The sequence below is a fragment of the Trichechus manatus genome, unplaced genomic scaffold (genome assembly GCF_000243295.1).
Source record: "Trichechus manatus latirostris isolate Lorelei unplaced genomic scaffold, TriManLat1.0 scaffold00142, whole genome shotgun sequence".
In the NCBI taxonomy this organism is placed as follows: Eukaryota; Metazoa; Chordata; class Mammalia; order Sirenia; family Trichechidae; genus Trichechus; species Trichechus manatus.
This window is the reverse complement of record NW_004444078.1, coordinates 1,732,054-1,757,527: the sequence shown is the minus strand read 5'-3', so window position 1 is coordinate 1,757,527 and position 25,474 is coordinate 1,732,054. Positions and strand designations below refer to the sequence as shown.

The 25,474-nt window shown below is 36.9% G+C and overlaps 1 protein-coding gene across 3 annotated transcripts in view; it reads right to left on the bottom strand.

Annotated features, from left to right (window-relative positions):
* STAT4 (signal transducer and activator of transcription 4) overlaps positions 1–25,474 on the bottom strand; it is a 99,452-nt gene that overhangs the window by 29,573 nt on the left and 44,405 nt on the right. For all 3 annotated transcript variants that reach the window (XM_004385577.2, XM_023739859.1, XM_023739858.1), the window contains 7 exons: positions 13,265–13,363; positions 11,303–11,395; positions 7,985–8,063; positions 5,111–5,196; positions 4,334–4,485; positions 2,300–2,458; positions 1,518–1,610 (listed from right to left, as the gene is read on the bottom strand). In XM_004385577.2, coding sequence (XP_004385634.1) covers positions 1,518–1,610; positions 2,300–2,458; positions 4,334–4,485; positions 5,111–5,196; positions 7,985–8,063; positions 11,303–11,395; positions 13,265–13,363 — 761 coding nt within the window. The remainder of the gene's footprint in view (positions 1–1,517; positions 1,611–2,299; positions 2,459–4,333; positions 4,486–5,110; positions 5,197–7,984; positions 8,064–11,302; positions 11,396–13,264; positions 13,364–25,474) is intronic.

The window sequence follows — 25,474 nt, the reverse complement described above, 5'->3', positions numbered from 1 at the left end:
CAAGGAAAAGTAGGACGTCCTCTACCTCTCTATCATATTTCCCTTTATTGTTACTGTCCTCTGGGTTATACAGAGTTGGGAGGGATAGGAATAAACAACTCTTGAAAAGAATAAACTTTTAAAAGGGAACCTTACTTCTGCCTTCAGTTTTTCGTTCTTAAATCTTGCTGTAATGCTCACACAAAGGAACTGATTAAGAATTTTAATTAAGGATTTTGAAATGCAAACTAAAGACAAACACCTTCTTTAAAAAAATGGAGTTCCAATAGCGATACGTGATCAGGGACCCTATCATGGGACCCCTAAACTGCTCTTTACCTTGGGATCATCACCTTTTGATGCATTAATCTTTCAGTGGTTACCTGTTGTTGTTGCTATGTGCCATTGAATCAATTCCGATTCATAGGGACCCTGTAGGACAGAGTAGAACTGCCCATAGGGTTTCCAGGGAGCCGCTGGTGGATTCAAACTACTGACCTTTTGGTTAGCAGCCCAGTTCTTAACCATTGTGCCACCATGACGAGTGATCAGGAATTTACGGGTTTAGATGTTGGTACCTGAGGCATGATTGACATTTTTGAAAGAACTTAAATTCATTGTTTTAAGTGTCATTAGGGAAAACTGTAAGTTTTATTGCTCGTGGACAGGATCAAATACACAGACAAAGCAAAGCAACAATAACATAAAAGTCTGTGTCTTTAAATCAGGGTACATGGTGAGGATACACTGAAAATTATGTTGTTGAGAGTTTTGGTGGAAAATCCAATAAGCTAGCTACTAGGTAGTTACAGGAAGAATGTGCCACTGTATTTCCTGGATAGGGCATTCAAGGCTTCCATAGTCTGCCCTCAATCTATCTTTTCAATTCTATCATCCTGTTCCACAGTGTCAACATAGATACAGGAAACCTTTATTTCTCTTGTCTCACTGTCCTACAATCCTCCTCCCTTCCCCTCTCTGCTCTTCCCTCACAGCCCCTCTCTCACAGTGGCCATAAAGCTTTTCCAATCTCTCCAGTCTTCTCTCAAGTCAGCCTTTCCAACTATTAATCCCATATTGCCCAATATCATACTTTCATGCTGATATCCCTCATCTACACTGTCATGCTCTTGACAAGTAGGGTCCTCATCTTAACATTTCTCTGGGTATTTACCATACCTTGGTGTCCCTGGGCGGCTCAAATGGCTAGGCGTTTGGCTGTTAATGGAAAGTCCACACAGAGGCACCTTGGAGGAAAGTTCTGGCAATCTACTTCCAAAAAATCAGCCATTGTAAACCCTGTGGAGCACAGTTCTACTCTGACACAAATGGAGTTACTATGACTTGGAATTGACGGCAACTAGTTTTTTTTTTTTTTTGTGAGGGGAGGGGGGTGTTTACCATATCTCAATGCTGGTCATACAGGAGGCGCTCAATAAGGAGTACTTAAATTACAACACAATGAGAGAAACCGGCCTTCATGAGGTAGTAGCTGTAGCTCCATAACCAAATGAAACAATAGAGTGCATTTTGCCTACCTTAGCTTTACAGTGAACTGAATGAGGGTTTTCAGTACCATTGGCCTCTGAGGGTGGGTTGGCATGCATGGCTGTCGTTCAACCACAAAGGAGCTAGATTAAAAGGAAAAAAAGTGCATCATTCGAAAACATTGAAAATAATGACAGACTGAAAACCACAGAGGAACAGGATGCTGTCCTCTCATAAAGTCCAAATTTTTCTTCACTTAGAAGAGGTTCAAACTCCAATATTAAGCTCAGATCTTTACAATGACGTCTCATAAATAATTACCATAATGTGGGAAAATGCCTAAAGATTGTCCCTAAGTAACAGTAGTAAATAATTCTCAATCATACTTTGAGTCAAGAATAACAGCCCCAGTCCATTTTTATCATACTAAACATAAAGTAGAAAGTTAAATCCATGCCATTTCAAATTAAATATTAGTATTTCTGATATAGACAATTTTTTTTTTCTTTAGATGAGCTTCAGTTCTGGACTATGCACCTAAGAGGAAACCCTTGTAATCTTTTCTTCTCAAATGTAAAAACTGAGGTGTAGGTGGGTGATGTAATGTAGCTCATGGAAAACTGAGCCAGTTAGTGGGAGAAGTGTTGATGAACAAATGGTGAAGAGTAGAAATGAGGTTTCTGGACTCGCCGGGGCTGTGTTCACTTCACCCCAAGGCTCATTGTTGAACACTTCCCTGCCACTCTTTCACCTAAACAAAAACCCCAAGCAGCCGGTCCTTATGATTCTGTAGGTTGCCAAGAGACATTTAAATTGTTAACACTTGACTTACTTCTTGAAAAGATTGTAGATCAAGAAGGTGACTCTTTCTAGCAGGTGCGTTCTTTGCAGTGGGATGGGATCACCTTCATAAGTCATTTTGGTAGATTGCTCCTCTAATTTCTCCAATTGCCTTCTGAGCTGGAAGAGACTTTCTGCCAACAGTGTAAAGCTGTCGAACCGCAAATGAAGATCAGAGATAGTTTTTCCACTTAACCATCGACCATTTTAATAATTGACCATATTTAACAAATATTAAATTATTAAGTAATTATTAAATTAATCATTTAATTCCATTTAAGTTTAGGGACAAGTCTTTATTTTTATCTTCCTAATCTACCTTTTCTCTAATATGCATCCTATATATGAAATGTTTTCTAATTTATAACTTGAGTTTTAGACAAGAAATTATTTCTGAAATTTTGTCAACATCTAGAACAAATCCTTTTGGTTTAATTATTCTTTGCTTAAAAATATGATATATATGTATATATACATGCATATATATGAAACTAACCCCCTAAATGTATTTTTTTACACGTTTTTTAAGTATTAGTCAAAAATTATCAATGACTTTCTCTGGAGTCCTGGTAGTGTAGTGGTTAAGCATTTGGCTGCTCTCTAAAAAGTTGGCAGTTCGAATGCACCAGCCACTCCTTGAAAACCCTATGGGCCAGTTCTACTCTGTCGTATAGGGTCACTATGAGTCAGAATCGACTCCACAGCGATGGGTTTATTTTTCTTTTCTTCGTCTGGAGAAAGGTATATTTAGAAATGCTTGCCCCTGGTATCTACTTGGAGTTTTACTCACTGTGTGGTGATCTTAGGATAGACATCTAAGGAAGAGAGAAAATGAAAGGGACACCAAAACCAAACCTATTGCCATCCAGTCGATTCCTACTCCGATTCATAGTCAACTTCATAGGACAGAGTAAAACTGTCCCATAGGGTTTCCAAGGAGCAGCTAGTGGATTCAAACTGCCAGTCTTTTAGTTTGCAGCCATAGCTCTTAACCACTGCGCCGCCAGGGCTGAGGCAGAAGGTCTCATCCAAGTTGAGAAGTCTGTCTGGCCCTGGCAGCATGTCTTTCTACTTCAAGTTTATTCCACACATAACATTGTGGAAGACCTGTCAAAGAGTAACTAGATGCTGATTTTTGGTATGAGCACCATTACTTGCTAAGTTCTTCATTGCCCCCTTTGTGATTTATCTTGTTTTTACAATAACACAGTGTAGAGAGGTTAGAGAATCAAAGTTTCTCACCAAGGAAAATCAATATGTGTTAAAATGAACTCAATCCCTTGTTTCTCTTGAGAAGTAGGCCTGGCAGGGCAGAGCACTTAGTGAAAGTGCCCAAGTTACTCTGTTTCCATTGTATTTAATTGTAGTCTTCAAAAGCAATTTTGGATTTCAACCGAACATTTCCTTTTTCATTATATTTTCTATTTTTTCTTTTAATTGGATAGTTTTATTTTGCACTTATAAAGGGAAAACCTTATCAATATTTTTATCTTCTAATGCAAAGGATTGTAGTATATATCTACACTTGAATGCATGTATGTGTAAATATATAGAGAATGCCATATTGTATTAGCTATTTGAGATACTTCATTAATTTCAAAAGTAAATCACGGACTAATGTTGAAAACACAAAACTAATGCTTAACTCTGATCTTAAGATACACATTTACACACTGAAATTTCTTTCTTTAAGCTTTTGAAGCTAGTGCTTCTTTATGCCCTGAAAGAAAATGCATTGCTGGCTTAAAAAATTAGTTTGAGTCTTTTAAGGTTGATATCTGTGAAAATTAAGCAATTCTTATGTATTCTATATATGATTCATTTTCCCCAAAGAAATAAAAATTAAGAACACTTATACAATAACATCCATTTGTTTTCAACTGTAGAGTTCCCAGCTGCTAATAAAGCACCAATAAACTACATGAGTTGAGTGCTCTGGTCTAAGCCTGCAGTTCCCTGGCTGAGTAACACTGAAGTTTCGTACTTCCTGTGGTTTTCACTAGAATCTAAAGTCAACTTGTTTTACCAGTTTTGAAGCTGGTCGAGCCCATTATGGAGTGGACCTCCGATGCAGGCGATTTGCTGCCGCCTCTTCCAATCTTGCAGCTCTTCTATTAGCATGCTGTTCATTAACAGGTCCGTTTCATTGATTATCTGTGTCATCTTACTAAGGGTTTCCTAAAAGAAATGGTGACTACTGAAGAGATTTTCGTGAGAAACAACCAGTAACTCGTAATTCAGCCTGTAAAACACTTTGTCTGACCTAGGGAATAAGGGCTTGGACAAAATTTAGACCAAATATTTTTACCAAATATTGACTTCTGTTTGCCATAGCACTATATTTTCAATGAATTATTGCAAATAAAAAGTCCCAAGGAAAGAAACATAACCACACTTCAAAACTCTCATAATATCTTCCTTTCAGTATAAATATGTTGAATTCGTAACTCCCGTAACAATAATATTGAATGTTGTAAGCCTTAAAACCATGTCTGCTTTTTAAAAGAATGTTTATAAATTTAATTTATATTCTTATAAATATGTTTATACATTCCCTAAAAAACATGGATTGAAATTTGAGCTCTTGTGCATTAATTTTTATGAGGACTTTATCTGGGTTTTTGGAGGCATAGTGAAGAAGTGTAGCAAATAACATGGTACGCCTCTTAGAAACGTTGCGGCTTATTCATTCAGACTACTAAATGGAATGGACAAAAAAGAGCTTGATTCTTTTCAGGAGGACTAGGTTTAGGGAAAGGAGAAAAACATTAGGCAAAAAGGTCAGTTAAAATTCTTCACTAACCTTTCTCTTGAAGTCAAGGCTGTTAAGCATTTCTTGCAGAGTCAAAATTTCCTGATTCATCAGGACACTGTTCTTGTCCACCTGATCTGCAATGGAAAAGAGATCAGGGCTAGAGTCTTCTCCAGGGCCAAGTTCCTCTGCTCCTTCCTGAAGGCCAACCCAGCCACAGTCCACCATCCTAAACCAGCTCAGGACAGGAGCCATGGCCAGTGTGGCAAGGACCTAAAAGGGGATACTAGAAGTGAGCCTGGAACTCGGTCCCTGTCTGCTCATTTGCCTGGGACGATTACAGCCAAGGACCCCAGAGAGGAGCCCTCTTACAGACCTTGAGGAAAGATCCTTCTTCATTCAATGTTATTTTTTTCTTTTTGGGGGATTGGGGACATCCCTACCTGGATACTTTTACATTAGTAATAACCTTGGTTGTTCGGTATACCTAAGAAAAGGAGGGACCTCTCTTTGTGCATAAGATTGAATCATTTCTTACTCCTGCTGGCTTTATCCACCACTCCCTACTCCATTTATACCCATGAGCTATGGAAAACTGCCTGGTAGATTTACAGTTTTATCTACATAGCCTCATAAACTAATAAAGACTAAATCCTTTACTTTCCCTTTTTCTTAAAATGGGCTTGCCTTACAGTAAAACTAGAAGTGGGAAGGAGTTGAAAATTAACTTTAAAATATTTGGCTGAAAAAAAAAACCTGATTAATCCCCTTAAATGGGGAAATACACAATATACAAATATTCTTATTTAATTTGAACATTTCATTGGTATATACCAAGTGATTGTTTATACCAACCACTCATGTCTATGAAAGTGAGGGTTGACAATGCTATCTGACTTGTGTAATTGTGAAAAAGAGGCCTCAAAACAATGTTCTGGTGAATTTTACTATAAAATAGCACTAATTTCTAGAAACTCATCCCTAGTTGTAATAGTCCCAAAATTCACTAACTTCTAGACCCCATATATAGCAAAATCTTGCTTATGTAGTATTTGAAAATTCATCAGCTAATACTTTCCAATCTTCATCAGCAAGGCTATAGCTTGTTTCTCATTATCTTTCATTTCACTTATAACAGGGTGGGACAAAGAAATGAAATATATGTTGATTTAAGAGATACAATGATCATTTTTCATCATGTACATGAAACATTGAAAAAAAGATTAAAGTGACTCAGATCATAGTAAGTTAAAAATAATTTTATTGTTTAGAGTATTTTGTTACATTCTAATTTTGAAAATTGGTAATTCATGTATGACATTTGGGATGAGGCTACCTTTAATGAACTGTAATGTTTGATTAAATTTACAGTTGTTTAAAACCTTTATAAGGTCATGGACACCCCTTTGATAATCTGATGAAATCCGTGTTTATGCCATTTCTTCTGAAGAAAAAATTGTACAGACAATGATGAACATTCTGACTAACATTTTATGGAGGTCAAGACAACATTAAAATGCCCATAGAAGAACACAAATAAAAACACTGCACTCCCCACCTATGCCAGGAAAACAAGTTTCCAGTATCTCCCTTCAGTCCTCCATATTTCCTTCAAGATACATGTCAATAGTTAAATATGATTCTGTAAATGAAAGATTTATATCTGATTTATTTTTTAAATTATTTTGAAATAATTGTAGAATTATAAAATTTTCAAAAAATAGTACAGAGAGATCCCCCCATGCATACTTCACCCAGCTTTCCCTAATGTTAATACCTTATGTAAGCATAGTGCAATTATCAAAACCAGTAAATTAATATTGATACAACCCTATTAACTAATCTAGACCTAATTCAAATTTTGCCAATCGTCCCATTATTGTAACACACTTTAAACTATCAATCCATTATTACTTGTAAATCTTAGCTGTTGTACATAGTTTCACTATTTCCCTCCATTTCTTTAAAAACACCTAACTGTAAACAACTTCAGTGTTTAACCACAAAGTGATAGTCAAATAAATTGCAGTATGCTTCCATTTTGACGTTTATACAATTATGTTTTTAAAGACTTCTTATGACATGGATAAATACTTAAAAATAAAACTTTAAGATAGCAGTACACAAAACTATATATATATAATGATCTCAATTTTGTGGAAAAAAAATACACACATGGGGAAAGGCTAGAAAGAAATACACTAACGTTTTGACAGTATTTATCTGTGGATAGTGAGATTTCATGTAATTTTTACTTTCTAGTGTTTTTTTTCTGTCTTCTAAATATTTTTCTAAAAAGCACATTTTGACTTTAGAATCTGAAAAAATTATATTAAGAAAAACAGATGTAGGGACGATATTAGTAATGCCCTGATGGTATTAAAAAAGCAAAACCCAAGCCTACTGCTGTCGAGTCAGACTTGTGGCAACCCTATAGGACAGAGTAGAACTGCCCCATAGGGTTTCCAAGGAGCAGCTGGTGGATTCGAACTGCCAACCTTTTGGTTAGCAGCTGAGCTCTTAAACACTGTGCCACCAGGGCTCCCCTGGTGGTATTAAGTAATTATCGTTACTTTTGTTAGTTGTGATAATGGCATTTTAGTTCTATAGGAGAAATGTTTTGATTTTTTTGGAGATGCATGCTGAAGTATTTAGGGGTGATGTCTCCTGAGATCTATAATTTCCTTTGAATTGGTTGATAAAAATATATTTATATGGAGAGAGAGAGAGAGCGTGCACAAGTGCGCACGCTAGTGCAAAGGGAAGGGAGCAAAACAAATAAACACTCCTCTCCTTCAATAAAAAGGCTCATCTAGAGAAGTGGATCAAAGTTATTTATCAATTCTGTCAGTAAAGTAAAAACCTTATAATCATGTTGCCTTTTGTTGCTATGTATGTAGAATTACGGGCAAAACAAAAACTTACCCATTGTCTGAATTGTTTTGTATCTGTAGTCAAATTCATCTTGTAAGTCTTCTAAGTATTTGGTGTCTTGTTCTGTCATCTTTTTATAAAAGAAAACATAGTCTGGTGTTACAAGTAGGCAAGTCAATGAAACAGCATCGTATTTCAAAATTCACTGTCTGATGCACCCAGTCTCCACTAGCATCCAAAGATTTACTATAGTGAACCTGTGTTTCTGAAGAGCTAATTCCTGTGAAAGTTAAATAATGCTAGAAGAACCAGATTGAGTTTGCTCTTCCAACTGTTTTTCTCTTCCTGTCTGTTTGAAAATATTTCAGAATCTTACCTTTCATTACTCAATTAGTTCCAAATGATGCTACTAATATACTCTTTACCTGAGAATATACTTTTCCATCTTAAAACTCTCCAGTAGTTACATATATGTTTGTATTAATGTACTATCACTTTTCAGCTAATGTCTCCATTCTAATTTGTTGAGGTTTATGACAATTCTATTTAGGTATTTTTTCCTCTCTATTTCTTAGAAGAAAAAAACTATGCTTCCTCTGTGTGTTCTGTCTGTGTCTTTGAGATTTGTACCTTACTATTTAAAAAGAGCCCTGGTGGTGCAGCTTGCCTGCTAACCAAAAGGTTGGCAGTTCAAACCCACCAGCCGCTCTGTCGTATAGGGTCAGTGAGTTGGAATCAAGTTTTTATTCTCTAAACTTAGTAATGTTTTCCTGCTCAGACATAACAGGTACAGTAAAACCTTCGAAAGCCAGAACCTGTGTAAGGTGGAAAACTGTCAGAGAAGGGAAACTATTTTCCACTAAAACAAGTGATAGAAAAGTGGTAAGGCTGAACCTTGTCAAAGGTGGAAAACTTCTGGGACCTGGAAAAACAAGGATGTACCATTGAGTTCTAGCTGTCACAGGTTTCACTGTATAAGGATCAAGATTTGCATTAAAGCCTTTTTACATATTATCTCGTTTAATCCTCATGACAACCCTGTGGAGTTGGTTCTCCTCTCCTTTACAGATGAAGAAGTACAGACTTAGAGATGTAAAGTAAATGAATATAATTATTCTTTTCTTACCAGTCCAAGGTCACATGGCTTCTCAGTGATGGAGTTTGGTGTGGAACTTTGGCAGACTGATAGTGACCCTTTAACCAGTTAGACCATTGCTTCCTAGATTTCAAACTGCTTCTCTTTCTTCTTAGAAAACCGAACTTTTATTGCCTACTTATTCCTAAGAAATCTCCTCTAAGGAAACATACACCTTCCCCTAGTACTTCTCCACAGATTCCAAATTTCAGTCTGCTAAATTATTAGTTAGGAAAAGTATCAAATTCTGAGTCAGTAGTAAGTACTCAAGCTAAAATTCAAACCCAGGCTAGTCTGGCTTGTTTTTCACTACACCATAATACCATTTGTAGTATTTCCCTTAAATGTTAAGTTTATGAAGAGCAAACACCTGTGGAAAGCTATGGGCTCCTAAAAGGCAGGGAACCTACCTGCATAATAAAATATAATATTTAAAAAAACATAAAGCAGAAATATATAGGAGTTTTATCTTTTGATCTCAAAATTAAAAGCTAAAAGATGGTGATATCTGCAGAATCTTCTAATGAAAAGCGTAATATTAAAACAATGCCATAACTCTGAAAAACCAATGGTACAATAAGTAATTAAAAGGCTTTCAGATTGTATCAGTAATTGCAAAGTGCAAAAACACCCAGCAATAACCTTCGAGAGCTCTCTTAATGTTCTGAGAATGTGTACAAAAGTGCCACATTTCAAAACATTCCACAAAATAACAGACGTTATGATGTAAGGGGGAAGTTTATTGATAAGTAAGCACTGTTTTGCAATATAAGGTTAGGGGAAACCCTGGTGGCATAGTAGTTAAGAGCTATGACTGCTAAGGTTGGCAGTTCGAATCCACCAGGCGCTCCTTGGAAACGCTATGGGGCAGTTCTACCCTGTCCTATAGGGTCGCTGTGAGTCGGAATCCACTCGACAGCAATGGGTTTGTTTTTTTTTAAATCAGGTTAAGAATCAGAGATCAGGTACACGTGATTCGTTGGCTCCCAAGAGGAAGGACGTGAGTACAGGAAGTGGGACAGGGCAGAGGAAGGAGCTAAGCAAGGACATGATCTCAGCTGGGGTCTAGCTTCAGTCTCATCTCACAAGGAGCTCTAGGGCATGACCTGCACCACAGTTAACCTCACCTTGAGGCAAGGGATCTGGCCTTTTGTAACTCCATGTAACCCCTAGAGGCAATTCTCTGGAGAAGCTGTTACAAAGCAGCTGATGGACGGGTGCAGACGCTTGACAAAAGTGATCTGGTTAGGCTCCAAAAGGTGGGCTTCTGCTACACCGCACTTCTCAGAAATTAAAAAGGAATTTGTGCTGGATGCAAAACCTATCTGTGTACTTGATTAATAAGCTTAAGTGTTCTCTCTAAAATAAAGGAATCATCTCCTGACTTTGACACACTTGTAGAGTCAATAGCACTCGGTTTTAACCTTATACTGTAATATGCGAAGACATTTTGTCCTAGGTCGTTCTGAGCGCCTACCTAATTCTTTCTAGCAACAGTATAAGCAGAGACTTTTGCATGCATGTTTTACTTGTTGTGGAGGATCACTAAATCAGAAGTCTGAAAATAAATGCTCAGAAATATTATCATTTGAAACTTCTGCCTACGTGTCACACAGTATATGGGGCAGTTTACCATTAAATATCTACAGTTTATTTAGTTTTATATAATTATTATTTTTATAAAGGACACGAATGCTATGTAAGTTTTGGAAAGTAAAATTAGCATTTTATTTTATATATAAAATGGAGGAAATGTAGTTTCATTTAAGAAATCTCTAGATTAATAAAATTGATAAACCTCCAGCCAGACTGATCAGGAAAAAGTAAGAGAAAACACAAATTACCAATACTGAATGTGACAGGTGGCATCACTATAGATTCTATAGATACTAAAATAATAATAAAGGAATATTTGAACAACTTTATACCAGTAAAAAAAAACAACTTAGATAAAATGGATACATTTCTTGAAAAATAAAAATTACCAAAATTCTTTCAAGACAAGATAGATAACCTGAATAGCCCTATATCAAAGAAATGGAAATTGTAGTTAAAAACCTTCCCACAAAGAAGTCTTCTCTAATATCAGCATATTGTGTGAGAGACATTTATCCTATCAACAAATTGTCCTGTGATTTCTGTATACACTAACATTGGGCACATTAGAGAAAGGTGCGCCGGTAGTTGTATGAGGACGATAGCTAGCCTTTCCAGGTATCTGTAAGACCACTCACCTGAACACTGTTTTTAATGGCAGCCACTTTGTGCTCCACATTCCTCTGTCTTTCTGAAACCGAAGAACTTTGTAAGGATTTCTCCAGGGGTCCCTGGGAAGAGAATGTCTTGAAATTTCATTGGTGTTGATAAAACAAGTTTATAATGAATGTAGTATATAAGAATTACTTTTATTAAAGAAAATGTAGGATATATTAGCCTGACTAAACAGAAAAGCTAACCAGTTTTTCCAAGCACCATTCTATTGTTTTTTTTACTGTTGTAAAAATATGGGTAACACGACATTTGCCAATTCAGCATTTCTCACTTGTACAATTCAGTGAAACCGATTACATCAATCATGTTGTGCAACCATTACCAACATTCATTGCCATATTTTCCATCCTTATAAACAGAAACTCAATGCTAGCTAAACAAAGATTCCCCTTGCCTCCCACCCTGGTAACCACTGTTAAATATTGATCTCTATACATTTCCAAGCACCATTTCTTGAAAGCTCTGATAATCTGACCTTGAGTGGTCATTAGAAATTAAGTCACATAGATATCTAGAGATGAGAGTTACAGATGTAAGCAATCCCTTCACTTTATAGTTGCAGGGTGGAGAGTGTTGGTTATAAAGTTTGATGACTAAACTCCGCGGCAAATCAGCGGTGGAAACTCAAGTGGAACTCTTGTCCTTGGTTCCTGATCAAGTGTTCTTTCAACTACGCCCTATTCTTCAGTTTGGTAAAGTCTTATAAAATTTCCCAAGACTACATTTTCTCGCTCTCTTTCATTTGAACCTCCATTATTTGTCTACCTATTTGAAATTTTAAAACCTTAAAATTTAAATATATCTTTTGAGGTAGTATGTGGTACTGGCAGATTATTTTCATTGTGACTTTCATGGGCATCTACTCAAATAAACGAGTGTTTCGATTTGACTGATAGCTGACATTTGATGGGAACAACATACACACACACACACAGAGGCATGCGCACACATGCGTGCACCCACACACATAAACATTAAAATGACTAGAGAGGGGGCACAAAACAGGGTAGCTGAGAAAGGCATCATCTCAATTTTAACCCCAAAAGCACTGAATCAAGCTATATTTGCTTTAGAAACTTACTATACTTCCGATTTTAAATTAAAAAAAAAGATACCATCTCTCTTCTTCCTCTAAAAAGCAAGAAAAGTAAATTGTTAAAACTTTACACTCCTCTAAAAACAACCATAACCTGACAGTAACGAAATCTGAGAATGTTTAATAGTTAAAAAATATGCTTGGATCTTCAAAAAGAAATACAGCGATAGGATTTACTAAATTATGGAAGGTGCAATTTAGAAAATCAATTATTTATACACTCTTTCCTTTTACCAAGGATTAACTGAAAAAGTATTCCTTAAGGGCTTTACTGATGCTTCTGATTATTTTTGATGGGGGCTCTGAATTTATTCAGGATGGTGGGATAAAATATAATCCAAGTACACTCAAGCAGTCTACAAGCAAGTTTTATGGAGTTTCTGTAAAACAAAATTCTTTCTTGTGGATTACAGTAGTTTAGACTTGTGGGGCGGGAACTAGGAGGCTACTGAAGGGTTTTGAGCAAGATTGATCTATGAGGATAAACATGGTGAAGGTACTTAGGAAACTCACCAGGAGGTGGCTACTATATTCCTAGACTGATATTTTAAGACCCTGGACAAGAGTGAGGTAAGTGAAAACAGAAAAGGTGGTGTAGATAAGAAAGACTTTTAGAGATAAATACAGGGAAGGCTTGGTTATTATCTCAACATGGAGATGGAGACAAGGAAGTAGCCAAAGACAATTCTAAAACCTTGATTCCAAGTGACTGAAAGGACAGTGGTGCCACTAAAATGGTAGAAACTGGTTTAGAAGAAGGTAAAAAGTTCTGTTCCAGAAAAATTAACTTTAAGGTGGAAACAAGATCACAGAGTTCAGATGCTATTACCTGGACAGGCATGTTAGCTGCAGCCAATATTCTCCTCTCTTCCCTTAAACAATTTGAAATAACCACAGCTACGTGCATTGGATTCCCATGAAATTTTCCCTGAAAAAAGTAAACAAAAACAATTAAAAATTTAAATATACGCATCATCATAAAATGTCAGTGCTTGCATATCACTATCTACTCCCAATAAATATATGAAACTATTTGGGATTTGTTCCAGTAATCTATTCCGTTATAAAGCAACAGAAACATCTTTTGTGAAATATTTCTCTTTGTCTTCAAAAATCATTTTTAATAATAAAAAATCGTTCTTGAGTGCCTTTGTAAGAAAGGTCCTGAATACACATGCAGGAGCATTAGGTAGCGCAGATGATTAAGGGCTGCACTGCTAACCGAACGACTGGCGGTTCGAACCCCCTCAGTGGCTCTCTTGGAGAAAGACCGGGTGCTCTGCTCCCCTGAAAGATTACAGCCAAGAAAATCCTATGAGGGCAGTTCTACTCTGTCCTATGTGGTTTCTATGTGTCAAAAACGACTTGATGGCACCTAAAAACAACAGTTTGCTTCAGGTTTAGGACAGGATTTAGGTTAAAGGAGTTATCGTGAACCAGGGTGGTTCCCGGCTGTTCGCTCACGACTTCTGTGCTTCATGGTGTGGTTAAAGCATTTCTTTGGGTTTTTGTTTGTTAGTATTCATGTCTAGCTCATAGCTGTATTAATATACTAGAATGAAAAAATATCATGCATTTCAACAACAATGTTTTTATGACATCTAAGTATATGTATTTTTGATTATCAAGGCTAATGATGCAGATATTGTAAACTGGAAGCCTGTGGGCCTAATTCGGCCATCATGTAAGTGGTGTAAATTAAAATATTGAAATCCCTTCAGGGGACCATGGTTTAGAGGACTAATTCAAATGTGTTGAACTTCTTTGTCACTAATTTTTTCCAAGTCAAGATTAACAGGAAGTACAACAAACAAATGCATTTATTTAGTTTCCTTCTCTGCCCTTCTCTGTGAAGGAGGTGCCAGTTGTGCATGAAATTGCCAAATGGTCACTAGCAGAGAAAATAATAATCCACATAGTGGAAAACTGACAATCAAAAGTAAATTATATGGACTGGTGAACCAAAAGATCTCTCTAGGAAAAAAATGAAGTTGTTGGATGGAAACATCTTTATGGCCTTGACTGCTGCTGCAATTTTATTAGATGATGCACTATAATTAACTTTTATCTGTAAAAGTAGGTAAATGCCAAGCATCTAGATTCTTGCTTCTCTGTATTCTATAGCTTCGAAACTTTTTTTCCTTTAAATCAGAGAGTTCTAAAAGGGGAAGAATAAAATAAATGTGACCGAAACTCAGAATGTAATTAAATTAAAATAATCCTGTTAAGCAAGGATACCAAATTTCTGATGGTTGACATCTTGACAATTTCTGCATGTTGACAATTTCAAACTCTCTCTAATTAGAATTTGTTCCAGCTGCTAATTTCCTCCTCTACTAATATATATATATATATTTTTATATGTTATATTCAACTGCTCAAAAAAAGCTGTTTTCTCATTTTGCCTTTAATTTATTTGAAAAATATTCCATTGTTAAAAACAAAAGGACTTCTTCTAGGGCTAACTTTGGCTGCTCTGTTAATTATGTAAACTTGAACACTCTTCCCATCCAGTATTATGAGTTCCTGTAAGACCCCAAGAATCATCGTTTATCTTTTTCTCACTGTTATATGAGTATTTTGTTGTTTATCATTCAGATACTTTCTTTCAACCTTTTTCAGCTGTTATACACGTTTTCATTCTCTTTTCCTACTTGAACTCCTACCTTCCCGTTCAGATTCACTTTCCCTTCATATCTTGTGAAGTTTACTTACTCGTTTTTTCTCTTTGCTAAGAGTAAGGAACCGCCATTCTTTTCATCCAGGCTATCTTTTCACTTTCCTTTTTCCTTTTTCCTAATTTAGCCACTCACTTAAATTTATAAGACAAAAACAGCCTATGGAAAATGGATCACTATAAATTCAATCCCAAATTAATATTTTTTATTTTCACAAGCATCAAAGCTGTACTCAGGTTCACCTTTAGGTAGTTACCAAATATGTGAACCTTAAAAAACAAAACAAACCCTAAGTGTGTGGTGGTGGGAGGAGGGAAGAAAGAGAAAGCTAGAAAAAGAGAAATGTTATTAACTGCATATACCTTTAGACTTGTATGTATTACTGGTGAGTCAAATCTTTCATTACTGTGAACTGACCTTTATCTCTAGTAATGCTTTCTGCCTTGAAGCAAAAGCATAATTAAACACTGAATAATGCTTTTTATCACTTAGAATTTTTATTTTCTCCTTATTGAAATTCTTTTGATTTATTTCAACATAGATTTTTTAAAAATCATATATCGTTATTGTGAGTATATAAAAGAGAAAATATAAATTGGTTAATATCTTCCTAAAACTTTCCCACATATTTAGAGTTCAACTTCTGTGAATTTTTAAACTTAGAGTCACTGCCAACCATATTTTTCCATAAAATTATGTCCTCTGGGCCATCAAGAATTTTGATAATGCAGCATTTCTTAGAAGTGTGCATGACTATTGTCTCCATTTTGCACATTTTGGTGCTGGTGCTTTCTTCATCTTATCAGAAGTTTTTAATTAGAAGAATTCAGATAAGACCTAGAACTCACTTTCCTTCTGCGAAAGGTCCTTGTCATGGATCGAATTGTGTCCCCCCAAAATGCGTGTCAACTTAGCTAGGTCATGATTCCCAGTATTGTGATTGTCCTGCATTTTGTCATCTGATGTGATTTTCTTATGTATTGTAAATCCTACCTCTGTGATGTTAATGAGGCTGGATTGGAGGCAGTTATGTTAATGAGGCAGGACTCAATCTGTAAAATTAGGTTGTATTTTAGGTCTATCTCCTTTGAGATATAAAAGAGAGAAGCGAGCAGAGACAGGGGGACCTCATACCACAAAGAAAGCAAGGCTGGGAGCAAAGGGTGTCCTTTGGACCCGAAGTTCCTGCGCCGAGAAGCTCCTAGACCAGGGGAAGACTGATGACAAAGACCTTCCCCCAGAGCTGACAGAGAGAAGGCCTTCCCCTGGAAGTCCCCTGAATTTGGACTTCTATCCTCCTAAACTATGAGAGAAGAAATTTCTCTTTGTTATAGCAGCACTAGATAACTAAGATAGTCCTGAAATTGTTTGTTGACTGAAACATTGAGGGATTGTAGTGATCTAGTCATGCCATTAGTATTTACAACCACATCAGTGTACTTTTAGGTGAGATTATTATTTTATTGTTCAGATACATGTCCATAAAATCGAGAACTAGAATACATGGTGGGCTTCCAGATGTCCATTCCAAAAGGCTTCTAGCCAGTTCTCCATCAGTTCAACCATCATCATCTACTGTTTTGGTGCACTCACAGTAACATTTTTGAAAAAGCTTTTAATCTTAGATATTGTTTTAAGTATAAAATTAAATATAGTGGCAACTTCAGCAATTGGCAGCTAGGCAGAACATCACTTTTGATATGCTGCTTTTTGTAACCCAAACTCATAATCTTGATCTCTTTAAGGTTATTTTGCATTGACTGTATAATTTTAAGACATGTCAAAGAAAACCAATTCCCACTCCCAGCTTACTGATTTGATTAAGTATATATTTTCATTTTTCCTCAGTGGCATCATGCTAGAAGTTGAGTGCATTCTGTTCAAAGTCAGCAGGAAGTTTCTGATAAATTGATGTATGTCTTAACCATACTCCTGTGCAGTGTATGATTCTTTTACTCCAACCTTCTATTTTGCTGAGATTTCTTTCATCTATTGTCAGAAACTTGGCAATTTGTCTTGCCACTGTTGCTTTGTGTGGGATAGGAGATTCTTTTTTCATGAATCTCAGTAATACAATATAAGGCAGCTTCATCTACTGGTGGTACTTTCCTTTCTTATGTCCTGTAAAGCACTTGATTGTGCTTTTCAAGAAAATATAGAGTTTATGGTCATTTGTACAGTGACAAATAGTTGTTTAACAAATGATTTGTTTCCATACCATTCTGCATACCTGATAACTGTTTATTTCCATCTTAAATAACGCCATTATATTTTGATGACATTTTAAATAGCAATTAAACTCAACATGTGTTGTACTAACAGTGTACATAATTCAGCTAAAGTGACGACAACAACATGAACAACTATGACCCGGTTTCACATTGTGGTTGGCACATGGCAACAGCAATGAGGAGATCAATTAAGAGGAGTCCCTTCTTGGTGCAAATGGTTAACGCAAATGGTTAATGCCCTCAGTTGCTAACCAAAAGGTTGGAGGCTTGAGTCCACCCAGACACAGCTCAGAAGAAAGGTCTGGTGATCTATATACAAAAAAGTAACCATTGAAAACCTTATGGAGCACAGTCCTACTCTGACACACTAGGGGTGGCCATGAGTTAGAACTGATTTGATGGCAACTGGTAGTGGTGGTGGTGATGGATTATAAGATGCATTTTGATTTCAGAGATGTTAAAATGTGTTGAATCAATGAAACATGTTAGTTTTTCCTTCTTCTTCTTTTTTTTTTTTGCTACTTTAAGCTACATCCCTTGGCTTTCCTTCAAATCCTTCTTCTACTGCTCTTCCACCTAATTTCTAAATTTGCTTTGTCAAAGGAGTGACTAGTTCATCTGCTCTTTTTCTACCAAATTTTCTGGAGTGCCAAAGTCAGGAGTAATGGACATGAGAAAACTTACTTCAGAAGAACCTCCTCCAATCAAGTGGCACAGAACTGGAGATTTCACAAGTAGACATTTACTCCTATGAGTTCTTTCCCCAACAACCCCCTTTAAAAGGCAAACACATTGGGAGAATCAACACCGCATTTACTAATTTCCTCTGTTTTGTGAAGGCTTTATCGGATGATGTTCTCTGACTGCAGTGACCTGACAACTGCAGTCTGAGAGCGATGGATTCCGGGGCAGATGGAGGGAAAAGTGTCAGGAGAGCTCTGAAAGGAGGAGAATAGTGCCCAAAGGAGGTGTGGGCTTCTGAAGAAACATGTAGCCAATAACTGTCTTAGCTTGGGTTCCTCCAGAAGCTGACTATGAGACAAGGATTCCATTAACCAAAAAACCAAACCCGATGCTGTTGAGTTGATTCCGACTCATGGTAACCCTATAGGACAGAGCAGAACTGCACCATAGGGTTTCCAAGGAGCAGCTGGTGGAGTCGAACTGCTGACTTTTTGGTTAGCAGCCAAGCTCTTAACCACTGCACCAACAGGGCTCCAAAGGGTTCCGGTAAACCAAAACCCATTGCCATCAAGTCAATTCCAACTCATAGCGACGCTATAGGACAGAGAAGAGCTGCCCCATAGGGTTTCCAAGGAGTGCCTGGTGGATTCGAACTGCCGACCTTTTGGTTAGCAACCAAACTCTTAAACACTGTGCCACCAGGGTTTCCAAAGGGTTCCATTATGGGTAGTTTAATTGGGAGTTGATCTCAGGAAACACAGTTAGTTAAAACAAACTGTAGCTAAAAATTAGCTGCAGGTCTATATATATATGTATATACACATATATATGTATATGTGTGTTATAGATGTATATGTATGTTATATATACATATATATGTATATGTATGTTATATATATACAGCTTGTCTTAGCTTATTTTTTTAAATTAGATGATAATACTTCTTAAAGCATCAAATATGACTTCTTTAAGTTCTGAGTAAACTCCCTGCACAATGTTCTATGCCTGTAACATCTTAACACGTCCTAGACAATTGCTCTGCAAAGCAGCTGGAGAAGAACGCTCCATATAAAGTCAGAGGACCTGGGTTTGTGGCACATTTACTAGCCACGTGACCTTAGGCAAGTCACTTCTTAACCTTCATTATTTTAATTGCCCTGTTATTCAGTTGGGCTAATAATACTTGTCCTTAATCATAGGATCATTATGAGGAACATGTGAGACAATTCAGAAAGATCTTTGTAACCTGCAAAGCACTCTCTCTATATAAGTTTTCTGTGTTGCCTTGTGGGAGTGTTAGGAGTTAAAACTTGCAAATGGTAAATTAATAAAAACAGAAGGTAAAAATCTTCATATTAGTTTCACAGAAACGGCCAAAACGGATTATAATGCCAGGAAAGTGAGACTGAGCTGTGTTCTAGGAAATGTATGAATATAAAAAGAAACTCCAGAAAAACAAGGACCCTGTATTTGGGGTTTTAAAACACTAGACAGTAGGGACTCTGCTGGCATGTCTTCTGGACTACTAACTTGCACACACACACAAATACACTAAAAACTGCTTTGAATAATAAATAACTCACAAAAGTAAGCACTTTGAGATAATAATTACAATACTGTCACCCAAGCATAATTCATCATAATCTTTGGAAGAAAATCACTAACATTACACTTTCAATGTATTAAAAAAAAAGGCCTGGGAAGAAACATACCAACCTCTTACCAATGATCACCCTTGGGGAATGGGACTGGGGATAGCTACTTTCATTTTTACTTCAATTCATTGGCATCGTTAGATTTTTTTTTTTTTTTTAAACAATAAGCATGTGTTGCTTTGATGATTAAAGACAGACAAAAAGTGATAAATTGCATATATAATCCATTTAGGACATTTCTTTTCGCTTGATTTATGTAAGGATTTTGTAAAAGATGAATGCTGGCTTTGAAAATTTGTCATTCAAATGAAAAGAGAAGAAAGAGGTGTTAGCACCCAGTTAAACCATTGTGATGACTAGAGTTTGGTGTTCTTAGGGAATTCACAGCCTTGTAATTAAGAGATACATCAATTGCTTAGTTGAAACTGTCAGGATAGAGAACAAGGTAAATGCTAACACACTCTATTATTTATATGTTTGAACATAGCAATAATAGAATCTGCCATTTACTGAATACCTACTATGCGTACAATGCTTTATAGGCTGTTTTTAATCCCCACAACAACCTGCAATGTACATATTAGGAAGCCCCAGGGTTATGTCATTTGTGAAAAGTCATACAATTAGGAAGTCAGAGAGAAGGAACTTCTCAAATCTAGGTTTATCTCACATTCTACAACCTGTGACCTTCCCAAATCACTACTGCCTTTTGAAAAACGAATTTCTTCTTTATTTAATCCAACCCCTTGAGCCACAGCTGCATTTAATTTTATTTTCCCTGGAAATTATCACCGTAGGATTTTTTTTTATGGTAAACATGTTCAGGGACTAACCATTCTTTACTGAACTTGAAGATAAACAAATACACCAACAGAAAATGACCATGTGTTTGATTACAAGATTATTAAATCATTTTTCCTGCCCCAACTAAGGCCCTAATACCCTCAGCAGTTATACTCACTGTTTGTGTTCTGATTGTCCCTGCACATTCTTATTGGGTTTGCCAGGAGTGCACAGCCCCAACTGTAATTACTCGTACCATTTCTCAGGGTTGTATTTTCAGCAAGCAACTTTGAAGGGTGAGGTAATGTCTCCCTCCAGCCAAAGAACAGGCTTGTCTCCACTTGTTATAAAGGTGGTGAACCGCCACCCTCGCCCCAAGTTCAGTGTTTCCCTCCTGGACTCCAACCCACTGAGGGTGCAGGCATCCATGATGGGTCCTTTGTGTCACCTCTGTACTACTTGAGGGACATGAGGAACTGACGAAACCAAATATGAAGCTCTGTCTGACTACTGCTTTTACTGTGAGTAATTAAGTCCTTTGTCTCTGATCCAGGAGTCTCGTGTCTTTTTTCAGTATCCACAAAACAATAACAAGTTAACTTGTTAGCTTGCAAGGAGGGTAAAATCCCAGACCTTGTACAGTTCTTGATAGTGACTGTATTATAAAACTTACAACATTTTCATTATTTATTTCTATGTCTGATTCTCCATCCAGACTCTTCATTTTTCAAAAGCAGAGATTGGTCTTTATCTGTTCATTTCCAGTACCTGTTACCTTATAGGAACCCAACAAATGCTCATTGAATGATCAAATGAGAAGGTGAATAAATTGCAGTAATCCTTTTCTAACTGAGAGCGAAAGAGGAAAAGCATACTATTCAATCTGTGTGTTTGTGAAGGCCTCTACTTTAAGTCCTTCTTGAGTTTTTATTACTTGTCCCTAGTGTCCAGGAATATATGAAGTCAGAGTCTTGAGATCAGTTGGAAGGGGACTACAGAGTATGAATATCCCTGTAAAAGGCAACTTTGCTTCTCCAAGGCCTGATGGGATCCTCACCCTAGCTGAACAGTAATATTGGTAGTGAGCCTGCCTTGAGGGGAATTAAAAACTGTAAGGGTTGTCTTCTTACCACACACAGCAGGACACTCAGACATCATCCCCACTGAGGGACATAGGCATGAAAGGATACACATTCTGATGTCTGGGAGTGATGGCGTAGATGGAGGTAAGGAAGAAAGAAGTGGGAAAAAAGTGTGTGATAAAAAGCGGCATTATGATATGATCTCATTTATGGAAAATTTTTGAGCATTTTATGCACTGTATTAGTTTCCTAGGGCTGCTGTAACGAAGTGCCACAAACTAGGTGGCTTAAAACAACAGAAATTTGTTGTTGTTTTTTTTTTTTTTTTTGAATTTTATTTGTTGTGTGTTTACTTGAGCTGAAACTAAATCTTGGAACATTTTCAATCTGGGTATGGGCATCTGCTCAGTAATCAAGTGTTTTTTTGTTTTGTTTTGTTTTGTTTTTATTGTGCTTTAGGTGAAAGTTTACAGCTCAAGTTAGTTTCTCATACAAAAATTTATACACATATTGTTATGTGACCCTAGTTGCAATCCCTCTAATGTGACAGCACACTCCCCTTTTCCACCGTGGGTTTCCTGTGTCCATTCAGCCAGCTTCTATCCCTTTCTGCCTTCTCATCCCACCTCCAGACAGAAGCTGCCCATTTAGTCTCATGTATCTACTTGAACTAAAAAGTACACTCTTCAGAAATATTATTTTTTATGCTTTATAGTCCAGTCTAATCTTTGTCTGAAAAGTTGGCTTTGGGAATGGTTTTAGTTCTGGATTAACAAAGAGTCTGAGGGCCATGTCTTCCGGGGTTCCTCTAGTCTCAGTCAGACTATTAAGTCTGGTCTTTTTATGTGAATTTGAGTTCTGCACCCCAATTTTCTCCTGCTCCGTCAGGAACTGTCTGTTGTGTTCCCTGTCAGGGCAGTCGTTGGCGGTAGCCTGGCACCATCTAGTTCTTTTGGTCTCAGGCTGATGGAGTCTCTGGTTTATGTGGCCCTTTTGTCTCTTGGGCTAATATTTTCCTTGTGTCTTTGGTGTTCTTCTTTCTCCTTTGCTCCAGGTGGGTTGGAACCAACTGATGCATCTTAGATGGCTGCTCGCAAGCTTTTAAGACCCCAGACGCCACTCACCAAAGTGGGATGCAGAACATTTTCTTAATAAAATTTGTTGTGCCAATTGACCTAGATGTCCCCCCAAACCATGGTCCCCAGACCCCTGTCCCTGCTACTCTGTCCCTCAAAATGTTTGGTTGTGTTCAGGAAACTTCTTAGCTTTTGGTTTAGTCCAGTTATGTTGACTTCCCCTGTATTGTGTGTTGTCCTTCCCTTCAAAAATGACAGAAATTTATGTTCTCGGAGTTCTGGAGGCTAGAAATTTAATTCATGGTGCCAGCAGGGCCGAGTTCTCTCTGAAGGCACTAGGATAATATCCTTCCTTGTCTTTTCCAGCTTCTGACAGTCTCAGGCGTTCCTTGGCTGTGGCAACGTAACTTCAATCTCTGCCTCTGTCTTCACATGGTCATACTCCCTCTGTATCTGACTTTGTGTCTCATCCCCTTTTCATATAAGGACACCGGTCATATAGAATGTACTAGGGCCAACTCTACTCCAGTATAACTTCGTGTTAACTAATTACATCTGCAAAGATGCTATTGCCAAGTGTCATGGATTGAACTGTGTCCCCCAAAAGTATCTATCAACTTGGCTAGGTCATGATTCCCAGTATTGTATGATTGCCTATCATTTTGTCATCTGATGTGATTTCCCTGTGTCTTGTAAATCCTATCACTATGATGTAATAAGATGGGTTAGTGGCAGTTATACTGATGAGATACACAAGATTAGATAGTGTCTTAAGCCAATCTCTTTTGCGATATAAAAGAGAGAAGGGAGCAGAGAGACATGGGGACCTCATACCACCAAGAAAGCAGCGCTGGGAGCAGAGTATGTCCTTTGGACCTGAGGTTCCTGTGCTGAGATGCTCCCAGACCAAGGGAAGACTGATGAAAAGGACGTTCCCCCAGAGCCAACAAAGAGAAAAAGTCTTCCCCTGGGGATGAAGCCTTGAATTTGGACTCTTAGCCTACTAGACTGTAAGAGAATCAATTCCTCTTTGTTAAAGCCATCCACTTGTGGTACTTCTGTTATAGCAGCACTAGATAACTAATAAGGTCACATTTACAGTTACTGTGGACTAGGACTTGAACATAACTTTTTAGGAAACACAAATCAACCTACAACATGCACTGAAGGCATGAATATGTGGCGACCAAAATGTTAATGGTAATTATTTTATTGCAGTGGAATTGGAGGGGACTTTTACTTTCTTGTCAGGCTTCTCATTATTGTCTAAATTTTTAAAAATGATTTGCATTATTTAAACAATCAGAAAAAAATTAAAAAGCTATTTTCATTACAATAAAAATTCCGTTAGTGAAAAATTATATTAATTCACATAATGTGCAAAAATTAGAAAATTAGAAATTCTAAAAGAAGTGGAAAATATTTTCCAATCTGAAGAAATAAAGCCATTCTCTGAAGATAGTTGACATTTATGAAACAACCCTCCAAGTGCCCCTCCTGTACCTTTTCCATGAACAAAAAATCTGATATTTATTTGAACTGTTGAGCAGAAGTATTAAGCCATCCAACTACTGAGAGAAACAAAAACTAAAGGGATTGCTAATAGATCATAAATAGTGGAAATTTAGTGCAGAAAAGAGGTTTTCCACCTGAGCCTAAATGACCTATAAGCAACTGTGAACCCAACACAGGTCCCAGAACCACTTCTAAAATGGTAAATCCTGATGTACGTTTACAGATACCCAGAGTGACCCTTCAAAGTGGTCTTTGAGCAGGTCTAAAATGCAAATCACACTAACGTGTTTATATTTATAACAATGTTTTCTGTCCAGGCCACTCCAGAGAAGCGCTAACTAGGTGAAATTTGTGCCTCATCAGGTCCAGCTGACTGCCTCCAGCTTCCAGGAATATTTCTATTTCTTAGCTTCCATCAAAATGTACTTGTCTCATCCCCTCAGTACCTTGCTTATTTAGAGCTAATTAATCAGACATATTCAACTCTTTCTTCTATCATCTTAGATGAAAAATATTATCAAACTGTATAGGTTTTTATATTTTATCACCTCAGGGCCTTGTTAACAGACTTAACACCCTGCGCCAGCTGCAATTGAATATGGCTTTGTGGTGACATGGTTTACCCAGAAGAATGCACTGGAAAGTCCTCAGGATTTGAGATCAGAAGTCAAGGGTTTTAGACGCAGCCCAGCCATTATTAATACTAAAAAAAAAAAAAAAAAAAAAAGCCACTTTACCTCTCTGAGCCCTGATTTCCTCCCCTGTAAAATCCCTACCCTGCCTTCCTCTCATAAGTTGTGAGAATCAAGTGAGATGTTCATAAGACCGCAGTCAATCATTAAACAAAGGTCAGTTATGTTTTTCTCTGATTGCAGATGTAAAAATGTTCTCTGTAGAAGATTTTCAAAACAAAAAAATTACTAAGAAGAAAATAAAAAACACCCATAATCACAAGATCTGTAGATAACTGATGTTAACATTTGGATGTTTGCCCATTTATTTTCTCTGCGTGCATAATTATATATATTTACACATACTTTAAAAAATAAAATTCAGATCATACACTATATATCATTATGTATCTGCTTTTTCATTTAATTTATGATTAATATTACAATGTGATTAAAAATTCCTCTACAATATTTTTAAAAGCCATTGGGTTTTTTTTTTTTTTAAGCTCTAGTCTGATTTGTTTAATAAATTCTCCACTGTTGGCATTTAGATTGCTTATAATTTTTTACTATTAAAATGCTATGACATATTCTTGGTTAATCAACCTCATTAAATTATAGCATTTATATCTTGTTCGTTTATGGTTTTGCTTACTCGATATGT